This window comes from Emys orbicularis, chromosome 2, assembly GCF_028017835.1.
Source record: "Emys orbicularis isolate rEmyOrb1 chromosome 2, rEmyOrb1.hap1, whole genome shotgun sequence".
In the NCBI taxonomy this organism is placed as follows: Eukaryota; Metazoa; Chordata; order Testudines; family Emydidae; genus Emys; species Emys orbicularis.
Genome location: NC_088684.1, coordinates 125,780,435 through 125,805,006, shown reverse-complemented (window position 1 = coordinate 125,805,006; position 24,572 = coordinate 125,780,435). Strand labels below are relative to the sequence as shown.

Here is a 24,572-nt window from a genome sequence, read left to right as displayed (position 1 = left end):
CCCAGGCCCAGGCGAAACTCATGGTCTGGCCGGGTTTCTGGGCCCCCTCAAACCTAAACCACCCAGTGAAAAGGAGGAAGGACCCACGTGAATCGAGCCCAGCCAGCTCCAATGCTACCCAGAATCCCGAGCAAAGCACCCAGCCGGGAAGGAAAAGGAAGCAGAGGGGGACACGGGTTCCTGAGAAGGGAGCGGGGGGACTGACCGGGGGAAGAGGGAGCCCGCTCTTAGCACTAAGAGGGGAGGGAGAGGCTCGCTTTCCCTCCCCCAATCTGACCCGCTCTCCTAGCAAGGGGGCGGGAGCATCCATCCTACCTGAACGAGACCCCCTCGCAGCCCGTGGAGCCAGACACCCGCGGCGCAGGCCGGGCACCAGCCAGGCAGACACCGGCTCCGGAACAGGAAAAGGGAGGGAGGAGCATCCACATCGCGCGGAAACCCCGCCGCAACCATCCGCGCCGGGTCACTGAGAGGGGCGGGCAATGGGCAGGGGAAGGGACCGGCGAGCGCCGAGCCCCCTGGAGGCCCCGTGAGCCCCCCTCCCCCGCGGGAGAGCCCCAGCCTGGCCCGCGGCGGTGGGGTCGCCCTTGCTCCTCCCCTCGCGGCGCGGGTGTCCCACGCTGGCGCTCCGCGGAACGTTGCGGCCCCCGGCGTTCGGGTCCTAGAACGTTGCCGGGCCCGGGGGTTCGTAGGTCCGAACGCTCGTCCTAGCGCGGCCGCCATGAGCAGCGCGGGGCAGCCGGGCCGCCTGCGGAATTACCCGGCGCTGCCCGTCTGCGTGGTGGAGGACCACCAAGATGTAAGTGCTTGGGGCCGGGGGGAAGATCCTGTCTGGGACCCGCACGGCACCGGGACTTCTGCTGGGGCTAGAGCCGCTGAAGTCCAGCCCGCACCTCCTGTCCTTGGTTTCTGGGAGTCAGTTCCCACCATGACCAAGACCCTGATTCTGCAAGCAGATTATGTCAATGCTGCACTAAGCCCCGGGCTGTGGGACCTGGGGTGCACCCGCTGGGTTTCCACTTGAGCATCTGCACCACGTTGTAAACCTGATTTTACGATTACTGGGCCCGGGCTCACAGCCATTTTAACACATCCATACTGCACCGCCACACAGACCTTACTGGGGCTGGTGCTGCATCCACAGTTCAAGATAACAGGGCTTGTGGTAATTAAATCGCTTTTGCATGACCAGTTATGCTCCTTCTGTCTGTGCCAGGAGTATTTGCAGGGATGATTCACTGTCAGTGCGGGGCATTGTGGGATGGCTTCTGAAAGGCAGTAACAGTCAATGTAAGCAACGCAGTGTCTACGCTGACACTGCATCGACCTAACTACATTGACCTAAGCGCTCAGTGTAGTGGGCGAGTTACATTGGTGGGTGCTACATTTTCGTGTAGATGCTTTACACAGTTAGGTTGATGTAAGCTGCCTTACGTAGACCTAACTCTGTATTATAGACCAGGCCTTGGGCTCATAAGGACCTGGGTCCTGATTGCTTGTTGACCTGAATTAGGGCAGGTCTTCACTACAGGGGGGGGTCGATTTAAGATACGCAAATTCAGCTACGCGAATAGCGTAGCTGAATTCGACGTATCGCAGCCGACTTACCCCGCTGTAGGGACGGTGGCAAAATCGACCTCTGCGGCTCCCCGTCGACGGCGCTTACTCCCACCTCCGCTGGTGGAGTAAGAGCGTCGATTCGGGGATCGATTGTCGCGTCCCGACGAGACGCGATCAATCGATCCCCGAGAGGTCGATTTCTACCCGCCGATTCAGGTGGGTAGTGTAGACCTAGCCTTAGACAAATTTCTTTGTGGACACAGGTGGGATCAAGCCTGAGGCTGAGCCCAGGTTTACAATGCAGTATAGATATACCCTTAGGCATGTGTTTAACTTACTACTACTACTACACTGTGCAAATTCTTATGCAGGAATGGGACCTGTGAGATAAAGAGCTTGTGTACACATACAGCACTGCAGCAGTGCAGCTGCACTGATGCTGCTATGCTCCTGTGCGACTTAGTGAAGATACTACCTACATTGACAAGAACTTCTCCCATCAGCGCAGGTACTCCACTTCCCCAAAGAGTTGGTACCTGTGCTGCTGCAAGAAGCCCTCCCATCAACATAGTCCTGCCTACACCACGAATTCGGTCAACATAATTCGCCCAGGGGTTTGGATTTTCCACGCTCCAGGTGACGTCGTTACACCATCGTAAGTCTGTAGCGTAGACTACGACAGAGCCCCTGCCCCTAATTTTAAATTATGATCCTTACTTTGTGCCTAGTGCATCACACCATAGCTAATTAGTATAGGATGTGCTTTGTCCCATATTTCAGCAGCCATCATACAAGTACTAATCCTCATGATACAGAATAAGATTTTTGCACCACAAATAAAACAGTGTGTCTTTACAAACTGTGTTTTTCATGCAGTTATCAATTATTGCCTTGCCGCTTAGGTAATCACCCCAAATAACATGCCATTTTTCCACTTTGGCCATCATTTAAGGGGTGACCACCCCCACAATGTGTTTATGATGCTCCTAGCTAATTGGCAGTGGCATGACAGGTTGCCAAATTGGGATTGGCTTCTCAAAATCTCCAGAAGTTTCCTTATGCACCAGTGAACAGGTTTAGTGGCTGCTTCTGTAATCCTTGTGATCTTTTTCTCTTCTGATCTTTTTCTCCTCCACTGGCAGAAGCAGTGTAGAAAATGCACAGTCTGACATATGGAAGCAAAGGGCACTGTAAATCATAAGCCCTTCTGTAGCCAACCCTGACACTGATCTGCACTCAACCTGTGGGATTGCAGTATGCAGAGGACAGTGGCAGGGTCTGGTTTCTTATAATGTAATCCAAGATGTTCACTACTCTATGACGAGTGTACTCTGGGCAGTTATCCCAGGGCTGAAAAAAAATCTATTGTTTAACTGCAAATTGCTGGTTTAATTTCTGGAAAATACTCACCTACATCACATTGATGCTGAGATGATTAATTGATGTTTGTACACTGCTTTGAAATTAAGTTCTATATAAAGTGCTAAGTACTCACTACCATATTAATAAACACAAGGAAGCTTTAGCAGTTTTTCTGTTGCATAAGAATGGGGGATGTGAAATGTAGACAAACTCTTAAAAAAAAAAAAAAAAGTTATTCTAAAACGCTTGCTTCCTTAAAGGGGATTTTGAATCCCTAGTCTAAAGGGGATTTTGAACGCCTAGTCTATTCCCTGGTAAAAGTTTCTCAGATTGCTTGCTCATAAAGCACAATTTAAGGTTACAAGTTGCCGTTGGATCTGTTCAAATAGATCCTTACCCATGTGCAGAGAACCCCACTGATTTCAATGTGATGTTGTGTGGGTATAAAGAGTATTGTGTAGAAAACTGAAAAATATTAAACCCCATCAACAAATCCCAAAAACATTTTGTAGAATAAATTATACAAAATACCAGAAGTTATGCAGTATTTACAAATGACAAAAAGTATATAGCATACCTGTAGGTTGATGTAGGAAAAGTGTTTATTAAAATGTTAGGAGAGAAAATTAAAAATAAATCCTTACGGTATTTTTGAAAATGTTGGCATAACTCATTTAAGATTCAGATTTGTGTCTTAATCTCAGCAGGCAGAGTCCTCCCTGGAATTTGTGGAAATGAGTTGTGATCATGTAACTTCTCTGAAAAGGCTTTTTTCCCCTCATTTGCTTTTTAAAAATATCAATACCCTTATGCAGTGGAAAACTGAGACAAGTGTTATACAGCAGTTTCCTTTTATTACCCGGTAGAGTATTGCCAGATCAATCAGTGGCTAGTCAGATTCTAACCAGAGTAGGAAAACCAGCCTCAAAAGAACAGGTAAAGCTAGAGATTGACCAGAGGCCTACATTTCAGTAGTTGGTGAAAGTCCTTGCACCAGCGGATATTTCTGTTGGCTTCTGGAATACTTGGTGCACTATGATTGGCTGCTGACCGTGCACCAGCTGCCCTTCAGAATGAGCAATTTATTATTTAATGGGGCTGTGAGATGTTTTAGCCACAGCAGCCATTGATATTTACAAAAGCAACCTCATACTAAACAGTTTACTTTACCAAAATGCTATGAGGTTCCTACTAAAGTGTTTACTGAACTAGGGACCCTGCATATCTAAACCAGGGACAATTTATGATCCTGTTACTGTTTGAAACAATGACCTTAATTGAAATAGATATTAAAAAAAAAAAAAACCCTCCCTTGAAATTATTTTGAATGAGATCCAAGTACAGTTATCCATGTCAAGTTGAAACTTTGGTAAAAGCTCTGAAAAGAGAATTAGAGAGACAAGATAGGGGAGGTAATATCTTTTATTGTACCAACCTGAAGTTGGTCAAGTAAAAGATATTACCTCACTCACCTTGTCTTTTTAATTTTCCACATTATTTTGCCATAAATATAACATAATATAATCAATGAGATATTGGCAAAGTAAAATGACATCCAAGAAAGTACAAAAAATAGCTATGGATTATTAAATACAAAAAATGAAGTAGTCTAAACATAGTAAATGCATTTTTTTGGTCTATGCTGTATATACCGGGTGTAATTCACCCAAGAGCAGAGGGCCCATTAAAAGCTTTGCACACCTCTCAGCACCTGCCATAGGAGAACCATTTCATGCAGAGGTTTCTGCTTTCCCTGGGCGCCATGGATGGTGCTGTTGGCAGTGAGGAGGGGTTCAGGCTACTAAATTCATAGTCCTTTTATGCAGTTTCAGTTGCCTAAGGAGCACAGAAAGGCTCCCACCACTCTGCCAGTCAGTAGCCTCACATAAACTGAGAACAAGTTAGCCTTGCCCTGTCTCTTGTGGTCATGGGGGCTGTATGTCTGCAATCTCCCAGGCTGACTCTTGGTGTCAGCATAGGGCCTGTAAGTGTGTCCTACAGCCTGACTCATAGGCAAGCTTCACTGAATTCGAGTTGTCTTTTATAATTTTGATGGATAATATCAATAGTTATTTTGAACCTTTTTTAATTTTTATTGATTCTTTTTTTTTTCACAGTTGCAGAAATTATGGGTGAGGGTAAAACATTGGGATCAGACAATAATTATTTAATGACCGTTGAGACTGAAAAAGTTAAATCTGTATAATTGTTAAAACACAAATTGTCAACATCAAATGTCAAAATGTACAAAATAAATAACCTTAAATCAAACTCTAATAGGTTCTCCAGCAGCATTTTTCTTCCCTTGCCTATCTGTAAATTTCATTTATTACTGATGGAAATATTTTTAATCAGTTTGTGTGTGTACAGTGCAATCAATGTTTACCAACATTTGCAGATCAAAATCTAATCCATCCATGTCTAAACATAGAGCAGGAGGAACTTTAGTGTATGGAAGCCAAGAAGTGGGGGAGGACAGCCAGGTGGGGACTGCATTGCACAGGAGATGGGGAGATTTTTAGGAGGATGGATTTTAGTGAAAGAAATGGGAGTGGGATTAAAGCATTGCTGTAAACAAGGCTGCCCTGAAAGAATGAAAGGGAGGTAAAAAAAAATTGTAAATTTTCATGCAAACTACTGTACATGTAGCCCTTGGGCTTGTGGCAAGTTGCCAGTCTTAATCCATGGTACCAGCAAGGTTGTGCTGCACTGATGCATTGTCTTCTTCTAAAGGAATAATTATGAGGCCTGAGAAGACAATGGATGGTATTTTGCCAGTGTTTTTGCTATTAACAACGTTTCATTTTTTAACCCACTTGTAACACTTAACACATTTCGTTCATATTGTTTTAGGTTCTGCCTTTTATCTATCGTGCCATTGGGTCAAAGCATCTCCCTGCCAGTAACATCAGCTTTGTTCATTTTGATTCCCATCCAGACCTCCTTATTCCTGTGAATATGCCAGCAGACACGGTCTTCGACAAAGAAGCTCTGTTTAGGTAATGTTCCTCATCAAGAATCTCTAAGGGCCAACTCTTGCCACTCTCATTTACATTGAATATCAGTAGAACTGTCCTCAGAGTAAACGTGAGCAAGATGGGCAGAAGTTGGCCCTGAAAGTATTTTCAGCTTTTTCACTCATGCTCGAAACTGACTTGTTTATGTTCAAGGATGTTTTGTGGTTTAGGAATATAGTCAAATGTTGATGTTACCCTCCATACATTGGATTAATATGTTCTTGTGACTTGGTTGCATTTTTAATGGTTCAGCAGTATGCCACTTGTTTGACAGTTTAGACTATGTTGTTTCTCTGAACAGCATTATAATGGGTCAATGTCAAGACCGATCATTTAATTTGAAAAATCATATTTAAAAAAAATGCCTTCCCCTCCCAATTCTGTAAAATCTATCAGCCTTTTTCCTAAGTAACGCTGCAACAGTGTTTAAACAGCAGGGTTGAAATCTGACCATACTAAATCAAAGAGGTATTTTGCCAGTGAGTTCAGTGGGGCCAGGATTTCACCACAGCTGCTTAGGTAGATGAAAGACCAGTGCAGTTGTGGAGATATGTGTACACACTGTGCCCTCTTTCTGCTTCATTCTTGTAATTGGGAAGGGTGTTGAAAAGCTTGAGAATTTCAATACGCTGGTGAGTCCCAAGAACGGAATGGCGACATATCATCCCATATCTACTCTGTGTTTTGGTTTTGTTTGTTTGTGGAGGAATAGGCAGTTTGGCAGCGTGTGTCATTCCACTAAGGAATTGAGATACTAATAGTGATTCGAATGTGATTTTGTAGGGGCTAATCAACCAGTCTTTACATTCAAGAAAACATTTCATCAATTTTAGGGTAGGTTACATTGACACTGACAGACTCTTAGATTTAGTTTTGATTTGCGATGGTGGTGTTGAACATACTTCATTTCATTCTTCCTATGTCTGACACACAAAAGGAAGCAATAAACCTGGCTAGTTTATAATCAAGTGTTTTATTGATGAGGAAGACTATTGATGGCATTACTGCACTATACATATGTTACAAAACCAAAATCCTAACTTTGTAGTATTGTTATAGACATTTTAAATGAATAATTTCTAAGATTTTTAAGTCTTGTGATCAAAGATTTTCCTGATAATAGTTTTACTATTAAAGTTTTTGTTTTGTAACATAAACCATATGCATACAAAATACTGATGCTTTCTGGAAATTACACATTTCTATGTAATTCCAGTATATGAGAGTCATCTTTATTGTGTTGCTAACACACTTTACATATAGGGAAAGTTAATGTGATTTCATATTTCCTCTCCATTCATTTACAGTGAGCTAAGTATTGAGAACTGGATTATGCCTGTTGTTTATGCTGGTCATTTTTCTCAAGTGATATGGCTTCATCCAAGCTGGGCTCAGCAAATCAAAGAAGGAAAACATGATTTTTTAGTTGGTAAAGATACGTCTACCACTACAATCAGGTAATGTATGTGCTAGCTTTTGCTAGTAAGATAATTATAGATCTCATTTTTCCTCTGCCACTGTTTCCCATATACATTTTCTTGGATACTTAGATAAAACTGGTGATAAATCCATGAATGACAATTTAGTTGTGTATATATGACTCCTTTAGGGCCAGACATGAGAAAAGTTTCATGAATAATTACACTGACAGATTGGGCCTTTCATTTCCTTTTTATGGATACCATTTTGTAGAGAATTATACTACACTTGTCACATTTCAGTTAGTCAAAGCTCAAATCAACTGCTCTGCTCATAAAGGTTGAAATCATGGGAAGCAGTATTCTAGGAATTACATTTTTTTAACTATACCGTTCTTGATATATAGTTTTTGTCAGTGATGTGAACTGTGGTCATTTTAACTGTAAACCAGCAAAGTTTTTTGTTTGTTGGATAATTAAGCTTTTTTTTTAACTCAGTAACATTTCCATTGTTTTCCCAGCCAGGTAAAAATACAATTATTATCTTGCTGCTTCTTTCATCACTTGCCCTTTAGTCACACAGCACGAAATCCTGATCTTGCTAATAATGGTATAAATCAAGCATATCTCCATTTGAGTCAGTGGAGCTACACTGCATAAAATAGGTGTGAAAACAGAATTGGGCTTACTGAGTGCAGCTGTCTTCTTAAGTAATAATTTCATTACTATTTTTCACAACTTTTAAAATTATTTTTTTTCACAGTATCGTTCATCATAAACTTTAATCTCTTTAAAACTGAACTCTTTCCTTACTGGACTTCATTTGTCACACCACTTTGTTTTGTAATTTGTGGTTCTTGGCTCCTGGTGTTCATTTTAACAACATCAAAATATTGTGTTTTGGTGAAACCGCACAAAAAAGTGAATGTACTGTGCAGCAAAAAAGAACATAACGTATGGAACAAGGTAAAAAAAAATCCTTTAGCAATATGTTGTCCACAGGTAACCTGGATCTTGTTTTTGGTAGTCCACCAGGAAGATATGGTGGCCCCAGATGTTGTAGCCATCTGTAATTAACCATGTGTTCTAATCTTGAAGTGTAATGTTGGGTCCAGCTGGCTAAGAGTAGGAGTTTAGCAAAGCAGAAAGCTTCATAAGCCAATTATCTATGTTCTTACTCCTGTTCAAGGGAATATAAAGGGAAACTGACATGGAAGTTCAGTTTTTCATTTTCAGCTTGAGTTTGGACATGCTGGTCAGTTAGGGTAAAACTCCCATTGACTTCAGGCTCTTAATTCGCCCAGGAGTTTTAAGAGGAATTCAGCTGCTTATCCAAACAACCATAAATAAACGTTATTTGTTTGGACCAATAGTCATGGGCTACTGGACTATACTAGCCTGCCTGTCAACTTTGATAACATCCCTTTATCCTCTGCCCCCTTTTAAAACATGTTAAATCTTAGTTTATTTGAGTGTGTGGTATGTTTGTATGAATTTAGTTCTATCCACAGCATTCATCTTCAAACCAAGAGTACCACCGACAGCATCGGTGCAAGCTTCTCTGTGTATTATGTGCTTGAAATGACGCTGGCCTGGCCCACCTCCCTGGATGAAAGAGCAGTAGTTCAATCCTCATGTCCATTCAGACTTTGGCTTCTCCACTGAGACTTCCAGTTAGTACCGACTATGACTGAGTTGCTCTCATTTGGACACCCAAGAACTGGATTCAGACTATTGCATTAATTTCACATAGTGTACCAAATAGCCTCCAAGTTTGCAGACACTGCTAACTGTGGTTGGATTTGATTGGGTAGTCTAGGGGTGAAAGGCTCCTATTAACAAGCCCCTGAGCCATCCGGTCTCTTTCTCCCCCTTTTTTATAGACATATTTTTTATATCACATTCTTCAAGGTAAGGTCGCTTGCATGTTTTTAAGTTCTTTAATTGAGCATTGGTACAATTATAGAGAATAGTATTTATGAATCAAAAAAAATCCCAAAGACAATAAGAGCTCTCCTCTCTCCTGAAGTGGTCTTGCACTTTTATTAGTCTGAGTATGCAGATTCAAATTGCACTGTCTTAACGTGTGATTAATATAAACTGGCTGGGGACTGATTGCATCTTGAGACATTCCTCCTACTTTCAAACACTTTGAGGAAAAGCTAAATATCCTTTTTTTATAAAAGTGGTTGCCTGTGTTGTTTTCAGGATTTTCAGAGCATACTTTATGGTGGAGTTATTCAGCCGTCAAGAAAACTAGCACATTTGTGGGAGAGAAGAACCTTCAGTGTTATTGAAAGTATGTGCTTGCATAACATAGGTTAGGGCTAGTTTATAACACAGATTAAGAGTTGTGCTTTTGTTCCTTGCTGTGCCTTTGAGGATTAACTGAAGAGCATCCCCCTACTGATTGGTCAGTGGGGTTCTTCCTACTAGAGGGGAAAAGAGGTGGCTGTGATCACAGTGAACAGAAATGATTCATTTCTATGCAGTACTACTCTGTCAGTGGTACAGTCACTGAGCTGTTGTTTACAGCCATTGGAACTATTCACGGGTGTTGATCCTGCTAGTCTAGGGAGTGTTTAAAAAAACTGCAGGAAAGAGCACTGATTTGTTTGCTGTGTAACACTTAAAAAATGTTCCGGTCAGGATGGATTGATTTAAATAATCAATTTTAATCTTGTTTTGCATTCGTACTTTAATTCTTTTCCTAAGAAAGTTCATTCTCACTGGTGGGTATAACCATAAAAACATGTTGCTTTGCAGCTAAATATAGCTTTTACACTAAAGTGGTGGTGGTTCTTGTTCAGATACTGTATCTGTACACATTTATTTAACTAATTATGTACCTCTCAACTTAATTCAGTTTCTTAATTTTTATCTTATGATGTTAGAAAACAGTGAACGATGCATTTCTTATTTACTAGATGATATGTTTACTCTTTTGTGTAAGATGGACATTGGAATTCAATTCGAAATGCACAAAAAAAGCATTTAGAATTATTTGTTAAATAAGAGTACCTTAAACGTGCTAGATTGTTTTTTCTTATGTAATTTTATCAAGATATTATTTTGCAGTTAAATCTAGTCCCCAAAGTTTCAGTCATTACTGACCGTGGTTGGATTTGATTTGGCAGTCTCGGGGTATTTAGGTGCCTAAAAATGCCCAATCTGCTTAGGCTCTCTTGAAAACCTCACTAGGCACGTACATGCATTTTTAGGTGCCTGATTATCTCCAAAATTCTGGCTCCATGTTCTTCAAGTTTTTAAAGTTTAATAGATCGCATTGTCTCCCACCTGGTTTTTATTCGTGGATTGGAAGAGGGAAGCAAGCTTCCCTGCTTCTTCATCTCCCAATTGGTTTCTCATCTTTGATTGAACTAGTTCAAATGAATAAAATATTCTCTCTGCACCTGCTAGCTAAACAGAAACAAAGTAATTAGGCAAAATTGTGCATAACGAAAACTGGAAGTACTTACATTTGAAAAAACTTCAATACCAGGATTGGCTCCACCATAAAGACTGAAAATAATATAGATACATACTTTATGCAGTACATGATGTGACATATTTATAAAGTTTGAGCTGACCTCAAAAGATAAAGATCTCGTCCCCATCCTCGTCTCTCTCACCCACTCCCCACCCTGATTCTGTATAAAACTAAAAAAAAAGCAGCACCCTTTACTCATTAAAATTTGAGGAGGACTTACTGATGCAGCATTTTTTTTTTAATTTAAATGATTTTACTAGATTATAGTTAGTTTAGGCCTTGTCAGAAGAGACCATATTTTCACATTTAACTTTAAATAGGATTATTTTTATAAATAAATTTTATTTTAAAATCTTTTAAAAAAAAAAAAAAAAAAACTATTTCCCCCCACTCTACTTGTAAGGGATAGCGAAATGGACTAGGAGTCAGGAGAGCTGGCATTTACTCCTGTCTCTGCCACTGACCTCCTGTGTGACCCTTGGCTTTCACTTTGCTGTGTTAACTTCCCCCATCTGTAAAATGGGAAAGTGTATATTGATATATCTCTTCCCCGATAAAGCACTTTGAAATCTATGGATGAAAAATGCTATAGAAAAGCTAAATGCTTTGTGTATTTATTGATAATATTTTGTGTATAGGTTATTTGAGCGCTTCTGAGTGCATATCAAACATGACTTAAAATATGATCTAAAATAGACAATATAGCGCAATAGACTCCAGAATACCAAATGTAGAGCATGCATTGCTTCACAGGTATATAGTATATCATCATATTGGCAGGATTAGGGGGAAAGTTTTCTTTAAATTATATTCTGATGGCAAAATTAATCTTTTAAGAGCACATAAGGATGAATCATTCTATTACCATTTGACATTTTTATGGGGCTTTAATAAATAATATAAAATGTATTTTGGTACATTCCCTCAACAGCACTAAGACGTTACAAAGAAAAAAAATCAGTTTTAAATTTAACGTGAGGAGTCTTTAAAAATAATCTTATGTGTGTATATGTTACATTGCCTACAACCCATCACACACACTCACTTTACTTTCTCAGGGTTACTTAATTGTAAATAATGTTAGGTGGTAACACAAGGTTGTTTCTTATCTAGTTAAATCATACATTAAGTATGACCAATTCTCTATTCCAGGGTTACAAGTACAGATCATTACTATCTAAGTGATGGTCTTTATGTCCCTGCTGATCAGCTAGAGAACCAGAAGCCTTTACATCTGAATGTCATTCTTGTTAATCCTACCAAAGCATCCAGCAGTCAGGAAGAAAATGATGAAATATCTGCAAAGAAACTGAAGTTAAATACAGATACAGCAAACACTGCTACTGCCTCTTCATCAAAGGCTGAAGTTCCCAGCGGTGACCTCTCAGATTCAAAGGTGGAAGGAGGAGATGAGAAAACATTTGCACAAGACAAATTGGAGTCCTTGGCTTCATGCTCTCTTGGAAACCATGCATGCCAACTGATGGAGATTGTTGAAGATGTTCTTCAAGTACTACAAAAGGGAGATGCATATGTTTTAGATATTGACTTAGATTTTTTTTCAGTAAAGAATCCATTCAAAGAAATGTACACCCAGGTGACTATAACATATACCATCCTATTATCCTTCAGACAAAAGTGAACCCCACAGAGAATGTGACTATTAATAATCTGCAGCCATACCACTTTGCTGAACAAATGCCCCAGTTTGGTGTTACAGGCACAGTTCTGTCTTTCACCTGAGATGTAAAACCCAGGCCAAAATTTTCAAATGTCGGTCCCCAAAGTTAGGCTTCCAAAGCTACATTGATGTTTTCTGAAATACAAGTGGTCTGATTTTCAGTAGTGCTGAGCACTCAGCAGCTCTCATTGCCTTTTTTCCAGTAGAGGTAAAGAAGTGGTAATGTCAATGTACAAGGCACTGATAAGCCCTCATCAGGAATACTGTATATAATTCTGGTCACCTGTGTTCAAGAAAGATTAATTCAAACGAAAACAGGTACAGAGAGAGGCTGCTAGGATAATGAGGGGAATGGAAGGCCTGACTTACATGGGGAGACTTAAAAGAGCTTGGCTTGTTTAATCTAGCAAAATGAAGGGTGAGAGGGGATCATGTTTGCTCTCTATAAATACATGAGGAAGGTAAATACCAAGAGGGTGAAGAGCTATTTAAGCTAACAGGCAATGTTGGCACAAGAACAAATGGGTATAAACTGGCCATGAATAAATTCAGGCTGGAAATTAGATGGTTTCTAACCATCAGAGGAATAAAGTTTTGGAGCAACCTTCCATAGTAGGGACAAGAAGCCTAATTAGTTTTCAAATGGATCTTAATAAATTTATGAATGGGATTATATGACACGGTTGCCTGTGATTGTAGGGGATTGGACTCAATGACCCAGGTGCCCCCATCCAGTCCTATGTTTTAAATGGGATTTTTAGGTGCTCATCATTTGTGAAAATCAAGCCACTTATATTGAGGTGCCTAAAGATGGATTTAGGAGCCCAACTAGGCACCAGGTTTGAAAATTTTGGTCCAAGATGCTAACTGCTAATGGTAGTTGAAGCTCCCGTATCCCTTTTCCCCATGCATAGAGTGTGTGCTGGTCCTAGTCCAACTTGGGCAATTTCCTTTACCTTTCTTTTACTGTTTACTGGAGAAATCCTTTCCCACACCCTGTATAAAAATGTGTAACATCCTGTGCTCACACTCGCTGATGTCCTTCCATTTTAGCATTTGTGTGAAATCATTGTGACAACCTGCAAAGGAAGCTGTTCAGCTTCAGAATGAAAAGAAAGAGAGGGAGGGTGGTGTTATAATAGTACATTTTAAGAGTAAAATCCCACTCCCAAAAAAGATTTAAAATACATTTTGAATATGGTTATAGTGCCCTAAATTAAAGCAAAATTGTAAGCTTTTCCTTCTGTTGCTCTTTGCAATTATAGCCCCTCCAGTCCTGCAAGGTGAGCAGATCTCTGTGCCCACACAAAGCCCCTTCTGTGACCCGGTAACGATTGCGGTTGCGGGTAGCTTTTTCATTACTGTCTCTCTATTTTTAGGGTTGCTAATGCAGCCATAGAAGTGTGTCCGTACTTGGGATATGAGGTCTAAACTCGTCAGCAATTTTCTTTGATGGATTTAAAAAAAAAAGTGTGTGTGTGGCAAGGGGGTTAATCAGTTGTGAGTAAAACTTTATTAGCAATTTAGAGAAATTTTGTACCCATATAGTACAAAAAAAAAAAATCCTGTTTCTCGTAGGTTCTTTAGAAATCAGTCATAAAATTTGTCAGTCACTGTGTGCTTGAAACCAAGAACCCAATTATCCTGTGCATGGGAAGATCCCCCACAGGGAACAGGAAACTCTCCATTTCTCAGATCACAGGCTTCACTAAATTGTCCTGTCCAGAGGAAAGATTTGCCAATCTAAATCCGCAGATTCCCCCAACAGCTGAGGAGGGATGCAGGCCATCCGCACAAGTCCATCCCTTTAGAACTATGCTGTCCTGGCCACCATGCAGCTGCAGCCCCAAATCATAGCCCTTGTCATATGCAGCAATTCACTGGGGCCTCAATTCAGCAAAGCACATTTAATTTTAAGCACATGAGTAATCTTAACCCTGTTCACGAAAGCACTTAAAGGCTTGATTTTAAGGGCATGGCTAAGTACATTGAAGTCAAGTTTAACGTTTAGCGTATGGTTATGTGCATGGAGAGTGGCCTTCTCAGGCCACAGAGGATTTTCACCATGAGATATATAGAGCAGCTTCTGCTGTGTTGCAGGGATGGGGCTATCTTGTTAAAATCAGTCATAAAAGTAGTTTCCCTTTGGAGGTACAGGAATCTGAATGCTTTGCTTCACTGTATTTCCATTTAAGTATGTTTCCTTTGAAGCCACTAAAATACGTTTTCTTCCGCCTTCCCCTTCCCGCCCCCCCCACCCCCCCTTAAAGGAGGAATACAAGATCTTGCAAGAGCTATACAGTTTTAAGAAGCCGGATAGAAATCCAACAGAGGTACAGTATTTCTTTTTAGGATGGGTGAGGAATGTGAAAATGATTTTTGTTTATACTGCAAAGACCCAGTGCTGAGACATGAGGGAAAGCTGTGAAAGATGCTTAATGAAAGGGTTGCCAGTTAAGCCATGTATCATGCTTAATGCTATTCTACAGGGCCTCAGGAAAGCTTTTCTAACAAACATTATTTATGCCATTCTGTTAACTGCATGGAGATTTAGTGTGAGTGTAAAATTTAATGTGTGTAAACAAAATGCTAATTAACAAAAGTGAAACAAAAACAAATCATCCATGGTATTTTTGTTTCCATTTGCTACTTTTTCTTCTTAGTTTATTTCTTCTTTGTAGTAGGGATGTGACAAATACCTGATCTGCGCTCAGTGTATTATTATGAATTTATGTATACCCAGAAGTGCCTATATCATGCTAGTGTAGCCTACTTTTCGGTGTGCATTATTTGTTCGCCATCTGTTCCTGATTCACAGTATATATCAGCCTGTTCCAGCTGCCAGCTAGGCGACTGTGTTCCAGCTCACCTTAGAGACTCATGTTCTTAGCTTTCAGTGCAATCCCCAATGACAACAAAGATGTTGGCTGTTACACTAGGCACTTTCCAAAGGGAAAAGGTGAGATGATCTCTGCCTGGGGTATCTCTCAGCCTAAAACCAGACTCAGAGTAGCTACAAAATATATAGTTGTGCTAATGATATTATAAATATCAATGTATTAACTTATTCCTAAATTACTCCCCATGTTTTTTCTGTCAGTCAGCAAATTTCTTGTAGGCATTAAGTAGTGAGTAGAGGCTTTCTGATCAAGGGTGGGTACTCTAGCTATAGGAGGGAATAAGAAAGATGTTATGGAGATGTTTGTGTGAGAAGCTGAGAACTGTGAGGGACAAGGCTAGCATCCTTGGCAGAATGGAATGGATGGGGAGGGGTGCAATGCTGAACAAGGCATGGGCAGCATCACGCAAAGCTTTAAAATTAGTAATGAGAAGTTTAACTTACATGTGATGGAGGTGGGGAAGCCAGCGGAGATGTATGTGCCCAGATCTGGGCTCTTTGCAGATATTTGAATCTCTTGGATAGTCACCCTTCTTGATTGTGTCAGTGTCTGATAGTCAGACTCATTTAGATGTACATTTTTAACATACTATATTGCAAATAGGACTGTCGAGCGATTAAAAATATTAAGCGTGCGATTAATCGCACTGTTAAACAATAATAGAGTACCGTTTATTTAAATATTTTTGGATGTTTCTACTTTTTCAAATATATTGATTTCAATTACAACACAGAATACAAAATGTACAGTTCTCACTTTATATTTATTTTGTATTACAAATATTTACACTGTAAAAAAACAAAAAATATTATTTTTCAATTCACCTAATACAAGTAATGTAGTGCAATCTCTTTATCATGAAAGTTGAACTTAAAAATATAGAATTTTGTACAAAAAAAACCCTGCATTCAAAAATAAAACAATGTAAAACTTTAGAGCCTACGAGTCCAATCAGTCCTACTTCTTGTTCAGCCAATCGCGTTTTTCAAAAGTGTTTTTCATTACATTTGTTATTTTTGAGTCTCCAGGTGGTACTGGCCAGCTTCCTACAAACTTACATCACTTGTGATGATAGCAATTTGGAAATCTAATGTATAGGTTGTTCTTGTTCTTGCCTCCCTTTGCACTGGTTGCTTGTCTGCTAACTGCCTTCTCTTTGTATCTTTGCCTGTAACTCCTGACTCCTGGTCACTACTTTTGATTGCAGTTATGTAACAAAAAAAACCCTACATTTGTAAATTGCACTTTCATGATCAAGAGATTGCAATACAGTACTTGTATGAGGTGAATTGAAAAATACTGTTTCTTTTGTTTATCATTTTTACAGTGCAAATATTTGTAATAAAAATAATATAAAGTGAGCACTGTACACTTTGTATTCTATGTTGTAATTGAAATCGATATGTTTGAAAATGTAGAAAATGTCAAAAAATATTTAATACATTTTAATTGATATTCTATTGTTTAACAGTGTGATTAATCACGATTAATTTTTTTGAGTTAATTGCGTGAGTTAACTGCGATTAATCGACAGCCCTATTTGTAAAACATTCATATTTTTAAAAGAAGTGCAGGGGATTTAGGCATTTATCTTCCATTAATCTCGATCCTCCGTGCTACTTTCAAAATATCCGCCTACATTTTTACAACCCCGTGCTCCGTGGTGACTTCAGTGGCACCTCTCAGAATCAGATCCCATATTACCATTTAAGCATATGTAATTAAGTTGCTGACATTCTCCAAACATACAGCAGCTGGTATGTGATATCAGAACACTTCCCAACCAGAAGGAATTACCATATCCCTATTTTTTATGTCTGTCAAATATCCTTCTTAGTGATTTTCCTGTCTACATTTAATGTGCTGATCATCTTTCATACTCATGCTGTGAAACTCATATCATTTGATGTTGTTATTCAGACCCTGATCTTGCAAATACTTGCATGTTTACTCATGCCAGTATCTCATGAACTCCAATGGGATTTCTCCCATGAGTAAAGTAAAACTGGCATTTAACTTAGAATTCATCCCGTCTTTTTTCATGCAGTCCAGGAAGAAGGTGGTTGAAAAATCTCCAACATACATAGCTCCTTTTGAAATATTGATAGATCCAAAAGTATTTTTAAGTTTTGTTTTTAAAACCTATACATATCCTGAAGTTCTTGCTTTTTTTAAATTGAGGCAAAACTACTTATCTGTCACTAAGTATTCATATTGCATTTATTACCATGACATATGAGAGCTTTACAAACAAATCCAGCAGTTAATCTAACATACTTTTAGTTCTTCCCAGTCTTTTCCCTCAAAATATAGATACAGAACATTTTGTTGTTAGTGGGCAGAGATGGGTTTTACTCTGCATTGCTCTGGAGATGGTAATCTCTGGTCATTCATTCTGATCTTTTGGAAGATGTTCCACAAACCAGCTGCCCAGAAATCCCTGTTCCCTTACTCCAATCAGACTAATTACTTCAGGATTTGACCCATAGAGTGAACTGTGTCCTTCATCTAAAGAAATAAGGTTTTATGCTTGTATTGTTCCTAACACATCTACATATGTGTTCATTCAAAGGAGGGGTTGCTGGACTGTGTTGAAAATCGTGTCCGTCAGCTAGAAGATCTGGAAGCAGCTTTTGCGGATTTATGTGACAATGATAATGAAGAGACTCTAAAAAGATTTGCCTTGTATCCTAGGTAAGGGATTTCAATGGTTAAAAGAAAACTCTCCTCCCTTTGGTCAACTAGTAGCTTGTGGATAAGAATCAGCATGAAGAAATTATTATATTTTTAACAGTAAAGTGTTTTTCATTACATTTGTTATTTTTGAGCCTCCAGGTGGTACTGGCCAGCTTCCTACAAACTTACATCACTTGTGATGGTAGCAATTTGGAAATCTAATGTATAGGTTGTTCTTGTTCTTTCCTCCCTTTGCACTGGTTGCTTGTCTGCTAACTGCCTTCTCTTCGTATCTTTGCCTGTAACTCCTGACTCCTGGTCACTACTTTTGATTTTCTCCAGAAACCCACTGAACAGTATTCTTCCTCCCACTCTGTCTAGGAGCTAGCTAACTTCTCCAGACACAATCAATCAATACCATCCTGTTACACCTCTCTTCTACCTCCTCCCTTCATGTGCAGGATTTCTCTTGGACCAATAAGTGTCATTCCTAGTCAAATCCAGAGCAGGGACACAAAAAACCTCCAGACCCTTGTGACTGGTCTTTTAGCCTCCCATGCTGTCAGCATCACAAATATTGTTGCATTTCTAAAAGAGACGGCCACCATCAGCAGAAGACTGAAAAATGCTAATTGTAATTCAGTGGCTCCTGGCATGTTTTTGAACATTCAAGCTGCTGGACTGATGATCATTTAACTTGTCTAAAATATACAACCTGGAAAATCTTTAGCTGCTCCTTTGAGTGATGGTCCCTATTTTATTCCACTGAGGGTATAGGCATGTCTCTGGAGCTGGAGAATTTGAAAGTAGTAGTGTCTGTTGGTCCGCACATGCTCTCTTGCTTCCCCTTATGGTTTCATTTGAGGCAATGAAGTGTGGGGCTGACTGACTGTATCTCCAGTTCCTTCTCACCGCCACATGGTCCAAGTCAGAGCTGCTAGTGTCCTCTCATCTCTGACGCCCTTTTAAAAGAAGAAAAGTTTTAGAAATTATGTATAGTTAGTTTTTCTTCTACTGTTTTTACTGTTTTTTTATGTAGTTTAGTTTTTAGTAGTAGTTTTAGTAGGATTTGGACTTTAGGAGAATCAGTTTACCAGTCTCCCACACACACCCACACATGGGTACTGGATTATGCGAAAGGCACCAGGATTCAAGATCTGCGCCTCCTGCCTGTGTTAGTTCTCAGTCAGGGAGGAGCACCAACACTGCCTCTACCGCTTTGGAGAAGCCCACATTTCATCCAGGTGCAGTGTCTGCTAGTCCTTCCCAGTCCGTACCTGAGCAGGCCGGGTTTTCCGCTTCAAGAAGCACCTCATGGAAGTGGCCTGAGGCCTCAGTTGGATCCAGGCCAGGGAACTCCTCCTCTACATTGGCCTGAGAAAGCCAGGAATGCGCCTCTGGTTACAGAGATCAAATCTGATTCCGTGGTACCACCACTACAGACCCCATGCCGGGGCCTAGTCAAGGAAGCATGCACATAAGCATGGCAGTAAGTCTTACTCCAAACCAAAGCATAATGCACCTTACTTGAGTTCCAGCCACGGAGAGGTGGCACATTCCAAGAATGACAAGAAATCACGCAGACCAGTGGGTCCACCGGTACCAAGCACTGAGCCCTGCTCGCCCTCAATGTCAGCGTCCCTTAAGACAGGGGATCTGTTGGTTCCAGGACAGTCCTCCGCTCCGGCGCTGGCTCCTGCTACCAAACGGGTATTGTTAACACTGGGGTACTCGGAGTAAGCACCAGGGCCACGTGAGCGGTTCACCCTATGGGAACCAGGATCTCCAGGCCTTCCTCTGCCACCCACACCGAGGGAGGTCTGATCTCCTCTCCGAAACTTGCCGTAGTCAGGTCATGCTTTCCGCCCTCCTTCCCCTCTGCTGTGGATCTGTTAGATTTGTGGTGGAGAAGGAACTGGAGACCCAGTCAATCCACCTCACCCATTATCACCTCAGATGAAACCATGAGGCGAAGCAAGGACACATGCGCGAACCAACAGACACTACTACTGTCAAATTCTCTGGCTCCGGACACATGGTGCGCATACATACATCTTCAGTGGAATATAGATAGGGACCACATATCTCAAAGAACCTCCGGTTACAGGTAAATAACCTTCTCTTTTGTGGAGTTGAAATCCAAGGTAAGAGAAAATGTTCAGTTTGGTTTGTTGTAGTGATAACTTATTTTCGTAGATTTTTAAGGCAAGAAAGGACCATTATAATCATCTAGTCTGACCTCCTGCATAACGCAGGCTGTAGAACTTCACCTAGGATTTCCTGCAGCAAGCCCCGTGAATCAACTTACATAGGGGATCCTGTCTCTCCATGCTGCTCCACTGGTCCCTCTTCACCACTTCCAGAATGTGTCAAAAAGTGTCTGTTTTCTGTGAATTTTTTGGGGGGGGGTTGGGTGTTTTTTGGGGGGGAGGTCAAAACTGAATATCTAATATTTTTTTCAGTTTAGTAATGCTGCCACAGTGCCTCCTGGGAGTTGTAGTTCAGCTGTCTCATGCCCCCATTCTCCTCTACAAACTGGGTTCCACAGCCAGACTACCATCTCCCATTATGTGCTGTGGCGGTTCAGCAAGAGGTGAGTCAGTGGTGCATCATGGGAGATGTAGGCCACCCGATAAGCTTAGTCCATAGAAGAGAATAGGAGCATGAGACACCTGAGCAACAACTCCCATGAAACACTGTGTCAACTTCTACTCAAAATTTTCTCTTAAACCAAAGTTTTGACAAAAGCCAGATTTTTCCATGGGGAAACCCCCAACCCCAATATTCCCACCAGCTGTAGCGATGCTGTTAGGAAAGTCCTCCTGTGGCTTCTGAGTAACAACTGCAGATGAGACTCAGATGGAGTTAATACAACCTTGAAAAAGTAACTTCCTCATGTATATCTACAGGAGCTACAAGGAGGTGGTGCCAGAGAGAATGGCCTCCCCCCCAAAATCCCATGTAGTCTAAATGCAGGGGCAGGTTGAGATGAGAAAACAGCAGTGCCACGGAGCTGGCACTTTTCCTCTTTCACAGAAGCAGGGGAAGTTCCATACACCCCGTGCTTTGTTCCTGGGACACGAGGCCCACCATGGTATTATTTCCTTACTGTTTTTGGTTGTGTTAAGTACATGTACTTCTAGCTGTTAATATAACTCACATTTTTTCTTTTTACCCCAGAATGAAACCACTGGTTCAACTTGTGCATAGTTTGAAAAACCGGATGGAAACCCCAGACTATGAAATGGTAAGTCATTGGTAGGAGGAACTGGAAGCAAACAGCTTACAAAATCATATATTCAAAAGGGCAGGAGAAGACTGGGGAACTTTTTGGCTTTGCCTTTGCCTTTGAAATCTTAAATGTTTGTGGGAAGGAGGGTTTAAAATCTTTGTACTTCAGCCAGAATTTTCAAAAATGGCTGCCTGAAGTTAGGCCTTCACGTCTGTATTAAAGCAAATGAAAAATGGCCTGATTGTCAGGAATGCAGAGTGCCGAGCTGCTGCTGTCACAATCAGACCACTCAAGTGGGTCTAGAGATAAGGACTTCAGAACCTAAATTGAAGCAGCCTCTCTCATCCCAGTCCCCTTTTTAAGATCTTGGCCTTCACCTCTGATAGGCTTTCTGAATGCTCTAGTGGAAAAAGGGAGGTACATTATAACAAGCAATGAAACGAGTTAACAGCATCTAAAAGTGTAAATACAATAATGTTTGTGCTTTTAAATACATTTCTGTAGTTCCATTAGTTACTTTAAAGAAGTACAGTAGCTACTAAACCCTTAAAGACAATTTAAGCACTGTGCTGTATGAATCAGCTTTGTGAATAATAACATATATTGTTAATTTTAATCATCCGCTTTATGCAGTAGTGAAATCTTTGTTTAATTTATGTTTAGGTCCATCAGGCTGGTCTTACGTGTGATTATTCTGAACTTCCGCATCATGTTAGCACTGAGCAGGAGATAGAGGGCCTCATACAATCTGTAAAGTATGTACTGAAAAAAATACCAAAGCCCACACTTGTGACAATCGCTCGGTTAGTATTTGTTTTTATCCTAAATCCAAAGGTGAATTTAAAATCTGTTTGCTGTAGTAAATGTTCTTTAAAAAGTCAGTGTTCACTGCAGTACAGGATTTTCACTGTACTGTGGAGTTCCCTGTATGTAACAGGGTGATCTGTCCCCTTTAAGGCCATTGAGTGCAGGGGCCATTCTGTCCTTTACTGGATCTTTAAGGATAGGTGTTCTGGGGGAGGATCGATGGATCCAGTGGGCTGGGAATGGGGGCCACCTGATGGTAATGTTCAGCAAGTGAAGAACTGGGCTGAGCTCAGTTGGGGGAGTCTGGAGTTGAGAGACATAGAGGAAGGTTCCCTGAAGCAGAACCCTAAGCCTGAAGATGGTAAACTGAGAAAGCCAAGGAGAATTACAGCTGTGGAGCCTCTGAACCAAGGGGAAGATGTTTCTAAGACCAGGGCAAGGAGGAGACCTAGAGAAAAGACTCTCCAGAGAGGCCAGGGGGCTGGAGAGGGACTAGCAGAGCTCTCGGGGTTTTAAAGCACTTTGAAATCCCTGGATATAAGGGGCTATATAAATGCAAAGTATTAGAAAACTATTTCTCATTATGGGCATTTGATTTTTTTTTTAAATCATTGTTACAGATCAAGTTTGGATGACTATTGTCCTGCAGAGCAAGTAGACCTCATTCAGGAAAAGGTTCTGAATGCACTACGCTCAGCGTTCGGCACTCTGGATGTTCATTTAGAGTACTCAGCAGATTCATCTGTGTGAACAAACTCCCCCTATTCTCTTAACTCAGGGGAATTATATAGTTGATGTCAACCTCAAAGGAATATTTAGAGTGAAAATGTCTGGTGCTGAAAGCAGTTCCCCATCTTCCCACCACCACCAGCCCCAACCATACAGAACAACTTCCATATAAGCAGAGATTTACTATATCTGAGTACATTATAAGGAGAGTCCATTGTATTGATGTATATCACTTGTTAATTTGTATTTGGGCTATGTAATTCACCAAAACCAATTTTTTTTTAATATTCTTGTAAGTTTCTTATTAGGTAAAACTAGAAAAAGTGTGGATAAAAAAGCTATTGTTCTGTTTCAGCAGGTGGCACTAGAAACCAAGCTATCCAATAATTTGAATGGTAATTTCTAATTGCACTCTATCTTTGTTGCACTGGTTTCATATCTGAAACATTATCCATTTTAATTGTGGTCTTTGATCAGACTTAGATTGTTGGCTCCAGATTAAATATACTGTGTTTTAACTATAAGACTTTTAAAGGCTAGTATTGTGAAGAGAAACTATTTATTTTTAGACCATGAAGACACTCTGTGACAGAATTAGACACACACACTTAAAATATCTGTAAAACAAGTCTAGCTTTTTGTAAGTAGATTGATTTCTTGAATGTTACAAATCATTCATGGTACCATTAAGACTTTGGTTTCACACGATGACCTTTGCTCATTCCCACTACTGGTAGTACTACAGATGAGCACTCGGTGATCCCTCTCCCGTTCCATTGGTGCAGCTTATCTCGTACTACCTGATCCATGGAGTGCAATTGATATTCATATTATTTTACATGATTATAGTCCCTTTATTTTCACAAGGCACCTATGCAACATCACAGAAATGCAGCTATCTCCAAGGAAGAGGGTAACAGCTCATCAGTACACTGAGGGGGAAGGGAAAACTTTGGCCAAGGACTGGCCAACACTGCTACAAAAGGTCATGAAATCTCTCTATGTCCACAAAAAGCTTGAGTTTATTTTTAAGATCTCAGCTGAAAGATGCACATACAATAGTTGCATGACGTGTTGTACGTACTACTTTGTCCTCTAAAGCACGTGTCCTTGGTAGCTGTTGAATTATGCCAGGATTTGAACGAGTGGTTTCAGAGGGTGATAGTTTGGCCTCATTAAAGTCAATGGCAAAATTCATATTGACTTCTATGGAGCCAAGATTTCACCCAGAGATTCTAGATATTCCAGTCTTCATGCTTAGAACATAAATTGATCTTGTCTGGCCATACATGCATTCACTTGCAGTCCTAGCCAGAGAAAGTATGTCAGTGTCATAGACATTTAGAATTTAAGGGTTAGGAGTTGAGAGCAAATGGTCATCTCCAGAATAAAAAGGAAACCAGCAGTCAATTGGGACTGACCTGGGAAAGGGCAAAGGGAGAGAGGGTGAAGACATTGATTGGAATATATTAAGTTGGTTTTGAATAAATATTTTTGTGGTATTCTTTTCAAAGTGTGATTTGAGTTCTTTATGTATGTTGGTACTTTCTCTTCCGCTTATTCATTAAGTTGTTTTACTACTTCTGCTGTTAAATAATTGAATATAAATCAGATATTTTTAAGATATTTACAAATTTTGGATGTAGTAAACTAAAGAGAAAATTTAATTGAGAACAAAATCAAGATACCAAGGACATAAA

At 40.5% G+C, this 24,572-nt stretch overlaps 2 protein-coding genes across 3 annotated transcripts in view; one reads left to right on the top strand and one right to left on the bottom strand.

Moving 5' to 3' along the window:
* DROSHA (drosha ribonuclease III) overlaps nt 1–383 on the bottom strand; it is a 114,305-nt gene extending 113,922 nt beyond the window's left edge. The window contains exon 1 of the mRNA XM_065397727.1: nt 316–383. The gene's annotated coding sequence lies outside the window, so the exon portion shown is untranslated. The remainder of the gene's footprint in view (nt 1–315) is intronic.
* A 275-nt stretch (nt 384–658) lies between these two features.
* C2H5orf22 (chromosome 2 C5orf22 homolog) lies at nt 659–24,371 on the top strand. Of its 2 annotated transcripts, none has more exons than XM_065398672.1 (9): nt 659–799; nt 5,776–5,921; nt 7,247–7,396; nt 12,000–12,444; nt 14,799–14,861; nt 18,001–18,122; nt 21,285–21,351; nt 22,000–22,139; nt 22,764–24,371. In XM_065398672.1, the coding sequence occupies exons 1-9, from the start codon at nt 722–724 to the stop codon at nt 22,891–22,893; spliced, it is 1,341 nt and encodes a 446-aa protein (XP_065254744.1). In that variant the 5' UTR covers nt 659–721; the 3' UTR covers nt 22,894–24,371. The 2 variants fall into 2 exon arrangements, with proteins under 2 accessions (XP_065254744.1, XP_065254745.1); XM_065398673.1 differs by having other exon boundaries at nt 744–799; nt 5,861–5,921.
* Nucleotides 24,372–24,572: the final 201 nt, after the last annotated feature.

What these genes read in the sequence shown, in the direction of transcription:
- C2H5orf22 (XM_065398672.1), top strand. Translation starts at nt 722, where the DNA reads ATGAGCAGCGCGGGGCAGCCGGGCCGCCTGCGGAATTACCCGGCGCTG. An exon ending in TCAAAGAAATGTACACCCAG is followed by an intron (nt 12,445 to 14,798) that starts GTGACTATAACA and finishes CCCCCCTTAAAG; the next exon opens with GAGGAATACAAGATCTTGCA. An exon ending in AAACCCCAGACTATGAAATG is followed by an intron (nt 21,352 to 21,999) that starts GTAAGTCATTGG and finishes ATTTATGTTTAG; the next exon opens with GTCCATCAGGCTGGTCTTAC.